This window comes from Balaenoptera acutorostrata, chromosome 16 (assembly GCF_949987535.1).
Source record: "Balaenoptera acutorostrata chromosome 16, mBalAcu1.1, whole genome shotgun sequence".
Lineage (NCBI taxonomy): Eukaryota > Metazoa > Chordata > Mammalia > Artiodactyla > Balaenopteridae > Balaenoptera > Balaenoptera acutorostrata.
Window position 1 is genome coordinate 34397722 of NC_080079.1, and position 14915 is coordinate 34412636.

Sequence of the window (14915 nt, forward strand, 5' to 3'; positions counted from 1 at the left end):
AAAGTGCATAGTGTTTAGTAAATGCTCAACTGATGTTAGCCATTATTACATAAAAAGCAACAAAAACCCTATGTTACTAAATAGAATGGATGAGAAACCATGTAGAGAATTTTAATGGAAATTAAACATTTCTGATGGAAAAGTGAGGAGAACTGGGCTCTTTCCTATCTGTTGTATTAACCTATCAGATGGGATTAGGGTGGGAGTGAAGGTGTGAATGCTATTCATTGCCCAGAGTTGAGAGCAAGGGCAAAATTAGTCTCCATAGGAATCTACAGAGAATCTTGGATGAGAGAGAGAAAGGGAGATTTCCCTGCTCAGCTTTGAGCCAAATGGGGAGAGAAAAGACAGGAAGTGGGAGGAAAGATGTGAAGAGGGGTGGCACCTGATAGAGGACCTGGTACCTAGGCCTGCTGGGCCAGACTGCCCAATTACACATCTGCTCCCCAGGTCCCTCTCTTCTGGCAGGAGCTCCCCCTGTGACTGGCGACCCCTGAGGAAAAGGAGTAGGCAGGAGGCTCATTGGCCTGGTGGCTCATTTAATTTTGTAATTGTCATTGTTAGACCCGAAAATCAATGTTTGCTCTTCGCAGGTAGGTGGGGCTAGGCATGAAGTGTGAGAAGCTAGTAGTTTGCAAAAGGCCTGAAGAGGTGATAGTAATTTGATGTTGACAGTTGACTAGGAGAAATCCTGGGACAGGGATTCAAAATTCATCTTTATTCATTAACAAAGAGAAAGGTAATGGCCAAGTGGACTGGATATTTACCTCAATAAATAATTAGGTTATTTTCTTCCCAGTAGGAAGATCTTGGGAAACCAAAACAGTACCAAAAAGAGGCTGAATGGGTTTAGGCTTTATAAAAAGAAATAGTGAGGCTGTTGTAGATGAATGTACTCTTCACCTTTGAAAGGTTATGTCTTCCAAAGGAAAGCTAATGACTACCCAGGGCTTCTCCAGCAGATACATCTGTGCTTTATTATACCACTTTCTGCAATCATGGAAAGGTTCTTTCTACTCAATCCATTATGGTAGCACTGGCCACATATGGTTGTTGAGTGCTTGAAATGTGGCTACTGTGATTGAGGAACTGAATTTTTTGTTTTGTTTTGTTTTGTTTTTGTTTTTAATAAATTTTATTTATTTATTTATTTATTTTTGGCTACATTGGGTCTTTGTTGCTGCACTCAGGCTTTCTCTAGTTGCGGTGAGCGGGGGCTACTCTTCCTTGCAGTGTGCAGGCTTCTCATTGTGGTGGCTTCTCTTGTTGTGGAGCACGGGCTCTCGGTGTGCGGGCTTCAGTAGTTGTGGCACGCAGGCTCAGTAGTTGTGGCTCGTGGGCTCTAGAGCGCAGGCTCAGTAGTTGTGGTGCACGGGCTTAGTTGCTCCGCAGCATGTGGGATCTTCCCGGACCAGGGCTCGAACCCGTGTCCCCTGCATTGGCAGGCGGATTCTTAACCACTGCGCCACCAGGGAAGTCCCAAGGAACTGAATTTTTAATTTTACTTAATTTAAATTTAAAAACTGATGGTTGATTCAGTTATCAAAAAAACTTTTATGTTTGGAACAACTTAGGTATGTAAGCCTATTTTTTTTCTTCTTTTTGAAATTTTGTTTTTTAAAAATTTTTTGTTTTATATTGGAGTATAATTGATTCACAATGTTATGCTAGTTTCACGTGTACAGCAAAGTGATTTAGCCATACATATTCATACATCCATTCTCTTTCAGATTCTTTTCCTATACAGGTTATTACGGAGTATTGAGCATAGTTCCCTGTGCTACATAGTACATCCCTGGTGATTATCCACTTTACATATAGTAGTGTACATATGACAATCCCAACCTCCCAATTCATCCCTCCCCTCCTCCTTTCCCCCTTGGCAACCACAAGCCCACCCTCTAAGTCTGTGAGTCTGTTTCTGTTCTGTAAACAAGTTCACCTGCTTCACTTTTTTAGATCCCACGTATAAGTGATATCATATGATATTTATCTTTCTTTGTCTGACTTACTTCACTTAGTATGATAATCTCTAGGTCCATCCATGTTGCTACAAATGGCATAATTTCATTCTTTTTAATGGCTAAGTAATATTCCATTGTATACATATACCACATCTTCTTTATCCATTCATCTGTTGATGGACATTTAGGTTGCTTCCATGTCTTGGCTACTGTAAATAGTGCTACAGTGAACATCGGGAAGCAAGCCTATTTTATCAACTGTAAATTTTATGAAAGCTAAATACAGATGAAGTATTTCTGATGAACGTTTTGTGTCCCAATTGAGATGTGTGAAATACACAGCAGATTTCAATGACTAAGCTTGTTAATATTATTACATGTTGAGACAATAATATTTTAGATAAATTAAGTAAAATAAAATATATTAAAATCAATCTTACTATTGTTTTTTACTTTCTTTACTGTGACTATTAGAAAATTCAAAATATAAATGTGGCCGCTGTTATATTTTTATTGAACAGCACTGGTATGTACACAATAAATGTTCTCTAAATGCAGGATGAGAAGAACCTGGTAAACTCTTGCCTCCTTCCAATCAACTCCACAGGGATTTTTTGAAATAATGCAGATCTGATCATCTAACCAAATCCCCATTGTGTCCTCTCAGGCCTAGCAGGCCTAGACTGACCTCCCCAACCTGGTGTCAAAGGCCCACATTAGACACCCTTCATTCCTTGACCAGGCAGGTTCCTTCCTGCCTCAGGGCCTTTTCACAGGAGGTCCCCCCTGCCTGGAATGCTCTCGCTGTTGCCTCCTTTCCTATCTCCCAGATCTCAGCTCCATCCTCCCTGCCTAAGGGAAGGCTTCCCTGCCTCCCAAGTAAAGGATTTCCTCTCTTTACCACGGATTTCTTCAAAGGCTTCACTCCAGCTATAATTGCACATTGAATCATGAGTGATTCTTTGATTGGTGTCCCTTTCCCTCATTCCACTGTAAATTCCTTGAGGAGTCTGTCTGATTTTGCTCACCCCCATATCCAGAGTACCTACCATCACAGTGCTTGAACAAATTAGGTAATTAATAAATATTTGTTCAGGGAATTCCCTGGTGGTCCAGTGGTTGGGACTCAGCGCTTTCACTGCCGGGGGCACGGGTTCAATCCCTGGTGGGGGAACTAAGATCCTGCAAGCCGCACAGCGCGGCCAAAAAATAATAATAATTTTTAAAATGATAAATAAATATTTGTTCAATGAATGAATGAATTGATGGGGGTCTCTTCTGCCCTAGACTACTGTGGAGAAACGATTTGTTTACTCTCCTCCTTTCTGTTATCGATATTCCTTAACAGGCACCAAAAGCATTGGTTTACAGCCCAGCCCCTTCTCGGGGTAGACCCACTGCTCTTTTCTGGGTTAGAGTTCCTCTCCAACCAGGAAGGGCTGCATTTTAAATCGGTAAATAGGGAGACCCCCTCAATATCTAACTGAGATTATAGCAGCTCTGTTAGTGACATATTTGAAAGCCATTTCAGGGGCAGGTTGAGCAGATTTTCTCTGACTGGCTAATGTCATATAGGAGAATTCTCATTAGCCAGGCAGTGGTGCTTCCTGACTTGGTTCTCAATTCAGGGTATATCCTATTTGGAAAGGGCAGCTCTCCAGACATTGACTGCTCTGCCTGTTTTAGCTTCTTTTAAAATTTAATTTTAAGTCTATGGGATTATTAAAATGTTTCATTTGTATTCAGAGAATTGGTATGCAATTCAGTCATTTTGCTCCCCTGCTGGAAAATGCATCTCTAATAAGTCCCCACTGCCACTGAAGCCTGGCTTAAGGAGTTAAGAGCAGAGGTTCTAGGGACTTCCCTGGCAGTGGTCCAGTGTTTAGGACTCCACGCTTCCACTGCAGGGGGAAATGAGTTCGATCCCTGGTCGGGAAATTAGGATCCCACAAGCTGTGAGGCTTGGCCAAAAAAAAAAAAAAAAAAAAAGAGCATGGACTCTAGAGGAAGACTGCCTGTGTTCAGATCCCAGCTCCGCTTGCTGTGAGAACTGGGCAAACTACTTAACCAAATTAGGCCTCAGTTTCCTCATCTGTAAAATGGGGATGGTGAAATAGTGCTTACTTCATAGGACAGGGCAGTGGAAGGATTAAATGAGACAAAATAAAATGCTTAGAATAGCATCTGGCGTGTAGTAAGCACGTGGTAGATGTTAGTTGTTATTAACAGAGCAAACGAGGCTCTCTGAGCTGGGACCTGCCTGCCTGCCTAGGCGCACTGCTTGACTGTTTCCCCTCGCACATGATCTCCCACCCACATCAAATGGCTTGAGGTTCCCATTGCTCACCATGTTTATTCGTCTGTGTTTCAGATCTCTCTCTCTCTCTCTCACACACACACACACACAGAGACATCAGTCCAACCACTAATTCTCAGTCCAGCTGTCACCTCCTCCAGGAGCCTACCCTGCTTGCCCACGCTGCCCTGTTGACACCTGCTCCTCTAGCATCGTGCTCACTCCATTGTGCTGCGATTTCCTGTGAGCTTCTTGCAGAGAGGAAACGTGCCTTATTCGTCTTTGTAGTTAGCATCATACCTGGCACCAAGTAGACTTTCAGTAAGTGTTTGCTGAATAAATGCACGTGTGCCTGAATGAATCAAGATTCTTACAGAAGAATGACTGGGAAACATTTGTTTATCAAACATTTTGATAGGAATTATTGTTTCCATAAAAGTGAATACAAGGCTTAAGAGGATCCCACTTTTCTCCATTCCATTTTTTCTAGGTTTATTTTAGAAAATATGCTCAGGTAAGTTAACACTTACTTGGAGAAGGTCAGATTCATTCCTGTCTTATATCTAGCTCCTCCAATTGCCTTGAATAATGATAATATAATGATGCCAAATGTTATGAAATATTTTATCCCCTCCTTCCCCCCCTGTAGACTTAAGTCACTGTCAGGCACTTCTTAAAAGAATGAAATTTAAACATACTATATATTAAGTTATTTTAAAATAGCGTCCGCCTTTATGCAAAACCCTATAATTAAACTACTAAAACATAGTATTTTAGCTCTAAAAAGCACTTTAGTTATCAACTGAAATAATTCTTAAAGAAGCGTTTCAGCAAAAAGATCTTAACAATGGACCCTCTGTGTGTGCCAATTTGAAAATTTCTGTTAGGTAATATCTAGGATTCTGTGAAACTGGAATAGGAATAAGATATTATGAATCTGTCTTCATTTCTCTTCCACTAAATCCTCTTGGCCACCCCTCTTACTTTGTTCCTCATGTCTAGATTTTTTGCTAAGTCTCTCCTCTCCCTTAAATATTCCTCTTTCTCTATCCCTTTTGCCTCAGTGTAGGCGCAGGGCCACTCACCTAGATCAATGCATGAGTTTACTTGATGAAAAAGGTGAGGATAATGAAAGAGCAGAATGTGTGCTCTCATCTGAGGGCCAGCTGGAAAAGGAGTAGGGCTCAGAAGACATTGGGTTTGAATCTTGGCTCAAGTTTTTAACTCTTCTGAGCCTCAATTTCATCAGCTGTAAAATGAGCCCGGGAGTCCTAGCTCCCAGAGTTGTGGAAAGCTGTGGACGATAGACACGTGAGACCCAGCACGTGGTCTCCACTAGCTGGGAGCTCCATCAGGTCCGAACTTTGGCTTATTCTTGGCTGAAGCCCCAGCAGCTGACACATGGTACTTGTAGACTCTCAAATATTTGTTGAACAAATGTGCATATTATTAATGAATAAATGTTTGATCATTCTGTGTGAATTTACTCTTAACTCTAACTCTTACTCTTCCTTGATTTTTCCAGGAGGAAATATTTTTCCTTAAGTGTTTTTCTTACAGTGTTGATTGGAATCTTACACATTTATATCTAAAAACTGATTGTATGAGGAAAACAGGCCCTGTTAGCTTTTTATATTTGAACAAAGCTGAAGGGAAATCTCCCATCCTTTTCTTCTCCTTCCTTGTCTTCAACTATAACACTAGTGAGTGTGTATCCACGAAAAAAATAAGGACTGTCCAAAGAGAGGCCACCAGGGACTTCCCTGGAGGTCCAGTGGTTAAGACCCCACGCTTCCACTGCAGGGGGCACGGGTTTGATCCCTCGTTGGGGAACTAAGACCCTGCATGCTGCGCCGGTGCAGCCAAAAAAAAGAAAAGGAAACAGAGGCCACTGGGATGGAGGAACTGAGGGGTTAGCCCCTTCCCAGGCTCACAGGGTATAGAGAGAACTCCAGTAGCCACCAGAGACTGACTCTGTTACATTCTTGGCACAGGAAGCTGGAGAGCTCAGAGGACAAAGTCCTTGAGAGCAGATAGTAACCAGGGCTCTGGTTATGATGCACCCAGGCTGGTGTATTTGTCTCCAGGGTGTGTGGAGGCTGCAAAGCATGTTGTAAGGGATACATTCCAATAGAGTGTGGCAGGAAAATTCACAACCAAACTACCTGGTTTGGATCCCAGCTCTTCCATTTATTAGCTATAACCTGAACAAGTTACCTAATCTTTTTGTGTCTCAGTTGCCTACGCTCATAAAGTGGAGGTTATTATAGAGCCTACCTCATAGGGTTGTTGTTAGGACCAATGCAGTTGATAAAAATAAAGCCCTTAAGACAGGAGCAGCCTGCTGAACTGGGCTCCAGGGTGCTGTTGCACCAGAGGTGGCAGGAAGAGTGTAAGGCTGGATGGTGCAGGTGCCAGTTGTGATGGTGTGTGAGCAGACATGCATTGCCTTTGTGTGCAGCTCTGCAGTCTCTGAAGAACAAGTTCATGTTCCCACCACTGAATCTTCTCCACCCAACTCCCAACACACACACGCACACCCGTGCACGCACCCACGCTCTACAGACAGGTTGGTGTAAAGTCAGTCTGACTGGCAGCCTCTGAGCACCTCCTCCCTTCTCCAAACACCACCCACCTTACTTCTGCCACTGTCTCCCGCTGGGCTCAGGTCTTAAAGCTCCTCCTTCCCTCTTACTACCCAGTGAAACACAGCTCGTGGCTCTCCCTGGAATCTGAGCCTCAACGCTCATGACCTTGCTCTGCAGCATTCCCTGATGTCAGGAGAGAAGCTCTGAGGCTAGGCCACACCCCTTGGCCACCAACTTTTCTACCCCTTAACTTTAAGTTACTACTTTCCAAGTATCCTAACCTCCTTCTCCTCAAATATTTATTTCTGAGGATGAGGATAATAGTGTTTCCTTCCAGGGCTTCCCTGGTGGTCCAGAGGCTAAGGCTCCGCACTCCCAATTCAGGGGGCCCAGGTTCGGTCCCTGGTCAGGGAACTAGATCCCACATGCCCCAACTAAGAGTTCACATGCCGCAACTAAAGAGCCCGTGTGCCGCAACTAAGAAAAGACCCTGCATACCACAACTAAAGATTCCGCATGCTGCAACTAAAAGGTCCCGCATGCCGCAACTAAGACTCAACGCAGCCAAATAAATAAATAAATAAATAAATAAATAAAATAGTGTTTCCTTCCACAGCAAAGCCATTGCAAGCTTGTTAAGAGGAGGACTGGTCCTTTTACTAGGTTCTACTTTTACTGGTTAGCTCATTCTCTCCTGCCTGTGTTTATTCAAAGTTATATAAATCAGTGCCAAATAGAAGACTCCAGGAAATGCTAGGAATTGGAAAGTTAATCTGTTTCAGGGCTTACTTAACAATTTAACAGAATCCTGCTTTTGGATATATTACATCAAACATACTCAAAGGTACCTTATGCTGCATTAAAATATATATATATATATATTTTTTTGATGTAAAAACCTTGAAAGGATTTTTAATAATTACATTGTTGAAAATTTGGGTTATGATTAACGAACTTATGATAGGTTGTGATTTCTTGGTGGTTATCATGCATCCTCAGAAATTCATATATAGTGTGAAAATCTAACTGCAAGTTCTTTTCAACTGAGATTAAAATTTTATGATTACTAAAAACTTACCAATTAATGAAACAGGCATTTTGTTTTGCCCATACACTTTTTAAAAAACTTTTTATTTTTTAAAAATTTATTTCTGGCCGCGTTGGGTCTTTGTTGCTGTGCTCAGGCTTTCTCTAGTTGCGGCGAGCGGGGGCTACTCTTTGTTGCGGTGTGCGCGCTTCTCACTGCGGTGGCTTCTCTTGTTGTGGAGCACAGGCTCTCGGTGTGCGGGCTTCAGTAGTTGTAGCATGTGAGCTCAGTAGTTGTGGCTCGCAGGCTCTAGAGCGCAGGCTCAGTAGTTGTGGCGCACGGGCTTAGTTGCTCTGTGGCATGTGGGATCTTCCCGGACCAGGGCTCAGACCCGTGTCCCCTGAATTGACAGGCAGATTCTTAACCACTGCGCCACCGGAGAAGCCCTGTCCATACACTTTTAATGAAATAATTATTGTTTCAATTTTGAAGGCTTCTTTTTTACACTTCTAAGCCAGTATTTACAAATTTATTTAATTTTATTTCTTAACATTTTATTTTGATATAATTTTAGATTTACAGAAAAGTTGCAAAGCATACAGAGTTCCCTTGTGCCCTTCATTCAGCTTCCCCTCATATTAACATCTTACATACTCATGGTACATCTATCAAAACTAAGAAAGTAATATAGGCACAATACTATTAACTAAAGTGCAGACTTTGGTATTTTTCCACTAACGTCCTTTCTCTGTTCCAGGAGCTGATCCAGGATACAATCTTCCATTTAGTTCCCATGTGTCCTTTGTCTCTTTCAATCTGTGACAGTTTCGCAATCTTTCCTTATTTTTATGACCTTGACACTTTTAAAGAGTACTTATCAGGTATTTTGTAGAATGTCTCTCAACCTGGTTTTGTCTACTTTCTCATTTTTTTTTTCAGAAACACTGCACAGCTTGCAGGATCTTAGTTCCTCAACCAGGGATCGAACCCAGGCCCCCGAACTGAAAGCACCGAGTCCTAACCACTGGACCACCAGGGAATTCCCTGTTTTCTCATTTTTAGACTGGGGTTATGGATGTTTGGGAAGAATACCATAGAAATGATATGGTATCACTTCTCAGTGCATTAATTTCATTGTATTTTGTATCAATTTATTGTATTTTTGGCTTCATATATTTTATCAGGCCTCTGAAAACCTGTAGAACCTGGGAACTGTAAGTCAGTTACCTTATTGGTCAGATTTCTCCACCTAAATGCACAAAGGCAATGCATGAATCTTGATTGGGTACTAATTTTAAAATATACAAAAAATGAAAAATGATATTTAGTATAATTTGTTATTAACATAATTAGATAATCTGAATACACACAGATGTGGTCATGTGATTGTAATATTGTAGGCGAATGTCACTCTTGCAAGGTGCAGTCTTTAGCATTTAAGGGTGAAATTTCATGATGTCTGCAATTACTTGAAAATAATTTTATTTTAAAAAATCTAGATATATAGATAACATGATCATGGCAAATGTTAATAGTTGTCAAATCTAGATAATGGGCATAGAGGTGTTAATTGTACTATATTTTTCGTTTTTTATATATTTGAAAGCTGAAAGAAACAAGTTCCAGCATATCTAAAAAAAAAAAAAAAAGATGTTCAAGGCCTTTATAAATTATAAAATTTTACTGAGAGATGTTTAGAAAATCTAAGTAGATTAAGTGATAGTCTATTCTTGAATTGAAATACTTACAATGACATCAGTTCCCCCAAAAATTGATCTATAAATTTAATGCAATTTAAGACAGAATTCCAACAGATTTTAAAAAAATTTTTTTAAATTTTTATTTATTTATTTATTTATTTATTTTTGGCTGTGTTGGGTCTTCGTTTCTGTGCGAGGGCTTTCTCTAGTTGCGGCAAGCGGGGGCCACTCTTCATCGCGGTGCGCGGGCCTCTCACTATCGCGGTCTCTCTTGTTGCGGAGCACAAGCTCCAGACGCGCAGGCTCAGTAGTTGTGGCTCACGGGCTTTGTTGCTCTGTGGCATGTGGGATCTTCCCGGACCAGGGCTCGAACCCGTGTCCCCTGCATTGGCAGGCGGATTCTTAACCACTGCGCCACCAGGGAAGCCCATGATTTTTAAAATATTTGAAACTTGATAAGCTGATCCTAATATGTCTATTAAAATGCAAGAAGAGCCAAGACACTTGAAGAAAAAGAACAAGATGGGAGGATAAAATCTTATTATGAAAAATTTTTTTAATTTATTTATTTAATTTATTTATTTTTGGCTGTTTTGGGTCTTCGTTGCTGTGCGCAGGCTTTCTCTAGTTGTGGCGGGTGGGGGCTACTCTTTGTTGCGGTGTGTGGGCTTCTCATTGCTGTGGCTTCTCTCGTTGCGGAGCACGGGTCTAGGCACGCGGACTTCAGTAGTTGTGGCACGTGGGCTTCAGTAGCTGTGGCTCACGGGCTCCAGAGTGCAGGCTCAGTAGTTGTGGCACACAGACTTGGTTGCTCTGCGGCACGTGGGATCTTCCCAGACATAGGGCTTGAACCCGCGTCCCCTGCATTGGCAGGCGGATTCTTAACCACTGCGCCACCAGGGAAGCCCTATTATGAAATTTTTATAAGGCTATATTAAGACACAGTGGTCTTGGTGCAGAGACTGGCAAATAGAACAATGAAACAGAAGAGAGAGCACAGAAACAGACCCACACACATCTACAAACCTGATACATGACCTAGGTTTGGGAAAAGGACAAACTTTTCAATAAATGGTACTGGGTCAATTGAATATCCATGTGGGAAAAAATGAAATGTGACCTCTAACCATACATGACACATAATCAATTACAGGTGGAGTATAAATCTTAGTGTGCAAGATGAAACAATGCTTCTGGAATATAATACTGAAGAGTATCTTCACAATCTCAGAGCAGAAAGCATTTCTTAATGTGAAAAATGTACTGGGAGTTCCCTGGTTGTCCAGTGGTTAGGATTCAGCGCTTTCACTGCCATGGCCCAAGTTTGGTTCAATCCCTAGTTGGGGAACTAAGATCCTGCAAGCCTTGTGGTGCAGCCAAAAAAAAAAGAAAGAAAGAAAAATATACTAACCATAAAGGAAATATTTTTTTAAATTAATTAATTAATTAATTTTTGGCTGCATTGGATCTTTGTTGCTGCTCGCAGGCTTTCTCTAGTTGCGGTGAGTGGGGGCTACTCTTCGTTGCGATGTGCGGGCTTCTCATTGCAGTGGCTTCTCTTGTTGCGGAGCACAGGTTCTAGGCATGCGGGCTTCAGTAGTTGTGGCTCGTGGGATCAGTGGTTGTGGCTTGCGGGCTCTAGAACGCAGGCTCAGTAGTTGTGGCGCACGGGGTTAGTTGCTCCACGGCATGTGGAATCTTCCCAGACCAGAGCTCGAACCCATGTCCCCTGCATTGGCAGGAGGATTCTTAACCACTGCGCCACCAGGGAATTCCAATAAAGGAAATATTGATAAATTCAATAATATTAAAATTACAACCCACAAAGCACTAGTATTCAGAGCACATAAACCGCTCCTGCAAATGAGTAAGAAAAACACAGAGTACCCAATGGAAAAATCCACAAAATATTTGAATAGGCATGTCATAAATTAGGAAATGTAAGTATGAAAATGTATGAAACCTCGTTCGTAATCTGAAAAATGCAAATTAAAACTCCAATGAAATATTACATACTCACCATATGGGCAAAATTTAAAAATCTAACATTGCCAAATGTATGAACAGGAAGTCTCATACACTGTTGGTGGGGGTGTAAACAGTACAATCACCGTGGAAAACAATTTTGAATTACCTAGTAATTTTGAAAATACGCATATGCCCTTTGATCCAGCAATTCCAGTCACAGGTTAGACCCGAAATGCGCTCATGCACATTTGTACCAGGGAACATGTACAAGCATGTTCAGAGTAGCCCTGTTTGTAATAGCCCCAAACTCTGAATAATCCAAATGTGTATGAACAGTGGAGTAATTAAGAAAATGTGGTACACTCATACAACGGAATGCCATAGAGAAATGAGAGTAAACAAAGTAGAGTTATATGGATGAATCTCACAATATAATGTTGAAAAAAAAGAAGCCAAACACAAAAGAATTCACACTTATATTCCATGTCTATAAAGATCATAATATGTCAAAGAATTCATACTATGTGAATATGTGTATGTATGCATGTATATATACATAGGTACAAATATATGTATATAATGTTCATAATGTATAAAATAATTCATATGATCATAATCAAGCAAATCAAACTATTTGGGGGATTAAAAACTATAAAGAAAAGCACAGAAATTATTACTATCAAAATCAGGAAAATGGCTACTGATGGGGGGAAGGAGGTGGCTGTGATGGGGCATGTGAGGGACTTCTGGAGTGCTGGCAATGGTCTCTGTCTTGACCTTGATGTTTGCTCGTTAAACTGCCACATTTATGTTGTATGCATTTTTCTGTAAATATATTTCACAATGAAAAGGAGAAATAAAAACCAGCTCCAAAATACAAACATAATGTTGTCTATATTCCACTAAAATATATACTGTATTTAGTCTACATGTCCACTAAATACAATAATGTATATGACATTGGGTTTATTGGCTCTTTATATAAGCCACTGAGAAATTCACTGAGACAAAAGAATTCTTGCAGGTAAACCACACTTTTTCAATGCACTTGAAGTGTTTGCTTACAGATGGGTCTTCTCGGTTGTGTGTTCAGAAGCAAAAGAAAGTCCTACTTTTTTCATTCTCAGTTTTAGCCTTTTCTTCTGAAACGCAATGAGATCCTGATGTAAACCCAACTTGCATTAACGGAGATGCTATGAAATGCCATGAGTAAGGATGAACTTCTGGTTGTGGATGTGTGGAATTTACTACGTGCTTTTTGCCAGGCCCCGCACTTAGACCTTGCTCTTATGACAATCTTCACCTTCATTTTACAGGTGAGATAACTGCGGAAGAGAGGGATTTACAAACTTGTAAGGTGACATAGCTCAAGAGTGATGAAGCAGGGACCCACACGCAGGTCTGGCTGACTGCTATCCCCAGGGCTCTTCTAGTGATCTTTTTTTCTTTTTATTTATTTATTTATTTATTTATTTTTGCCTGCTTTGGTTCTTCGATGGCGAGCGGGGGCTACTCTTAGTTGCGGTGCGCGGGCTTCTCACTGCGGTGGCTTCTCTTGTTGCGGAGCACGGGCTCTAGGGTGGGATCTTCCCGGACCAGGGCTCGAACCCATGTCCCCTGCATTGGCAGGTGGATTCTTAACCACTGCGCCACCAGGGAAGCCCTCTTCTAGTGATCTTAATCACCAGGCTACACCACCTAACACACACTCTAGGCCATAAAGACCTTTTCCTTGGCCAAACTTTAGTTAAGCTCCTGAACTTTCCCCTAGGCCCATCTGTGTATTTCCTTGTAAAATTTAGTTTTAGCGAGAACCTTGCTGAGTCAGTTTAACCAGAACTCCCCTCCCTCCATATCTGATCACTCTGTACCTTTTGGGGTGCCTACTTCTCCACCATCACCCAGGTAATGTCTCGTCACCCTGACCTATGTTCAGTAAGAATCCTGTTAGGTCGGTTGAGCCAGAATCCCCTTTTCCCCCTGATATTTTCTTCCGGTAATTTCCCTCCACTGACCCCCAACCTGCTCCCTGGCTATAAATTCCCCCTTGTCCATGCCCTATTCAGAGTTGAGTCCAAATTCCCTCCTACACTGAAAGATTCCTCCCCTTGAATAAAGTCTTCCTTACCCACTTTAACAAGTGTCATCGAATATCTTTTTCTTTAACAAAGGAAAGGAAGACACTGCTGGGGTTTAGGTCCTGAAAGAGTGGAGAACTCCATTTTCACTAAAGACGGCTAGCAGCTTTTGATGGACCAGGAAAACTTCGGTCACCAGCTTTCACCTCGTAAGGATTTTTAAAGAAGTCCTATGGCGAATCCTTTTGTGACTGAAAAGGGTCAGCCCCCAGGACACTGATTTTGTAAACCGCGATTACCACCTCCGGATTGGGCTTGCTTGAAATAAACTCATTTATTTCTCTGCCATACAATAGGGGGCACCCTTTAACTGATTAAAAACAAATTGTTCTAAACTTGTTGCTGCGTGGGTGAGTTCCACAGCAGGAGAGAAGAAATGGCAAAAGTAAAAAAAAATTTTAAATGACGCAGTAAAGTTTTAAAACTCCATGGAGCTCAGCAAAGAATGGAAGGGGTAACAGAAATCCAATTAATTGGGCTTCACGAATTTGTTGCTCTCAGCTGCAGCGTCTTAGTGGTCTCTTGACCTGTCCACATTTATTAGCTCCAAATCCTTTTCAGTTTCATTTGTTGCCTATAATTATTTTTAGCTGAGGTTTTGTCCTTTTCACTCCCACATTTCCCGAATTCTTAAGTGGGTGCCTGCGGCGCTGCGGAGACTCGGGCATTTGGGTATCAGTTTACACGTAACCTTCAGTAAATACAGTAATCCGTCAGGGACCCACCCATCGCCTCTCCTCCTTCCCTCTTCGCTGGAGAAGTCTTCCCCCGCCTTCTCTCCCGGGCGGCGCGGCCGCGAGCTCCAGAGCCCGTGTCTTCTTAACTTCGTTGCTGAAATTTGCTTTCTGCCCATTGAGAGCCATGCTTCGAGTGATTGTTGAATCTGCCAGCAATATCCCTAAAACGAAATTTGGGAAACCGGATCCTATTGTTTCTGTTATTTTTAAGGGTAAGGACAAGTTTTCTTCTTTTTCTCCAGTCCTGTTTTGGAATGTTAGTTTCTTGGGTCCCATTCTTTGAAAGTCTGCGAATGATCAAATCCTCTGCGGCTTTAGCTGGAGTTTGTTACCTGTTCAGGTCAGGGGAGAGGATGGATTTCTGTGGAAGGCATTTTCCCCAGGGCTTTGAGACCCATTGAATGACCTGATGTTTTAACTCTAATAATGTGATTTCTATAAGCCCCTGGAGGGAAAGATGTACCAAATTTCAAGTATCAAAAAGGTCTGTGTTGGTT

The 14915-nt window shown here is 41.7% G+C and overlaps 1 protein-coding gene across 2 annotated transcripts in view; it reads left to right on the forward strand.

Moving 5' to 3' along the window:
* Positions 1 to 14411: 14411 nt before the first annotated feature.
* The window catches only part of MYOF (myoferlin), a 161840-nt gene continuing 161336 nt past the window's right edge, over positions 14412 to 14915 (forward strand). For both annotated transcript variants that reach the window (XM_057530485.1, XM_057530486.1), the window contains exon 1: positions 14412 to 14630. In XM_057530485.1, coding sequence (XP_057386468.1) covers positions 14543 to 14630 — 88 coding nt within the window. In that variant the 5' untranslated portion in view covers positions 14412 to 14542. The remainder of the gene's footprint in view (positions 14631 to 14915) is intronic.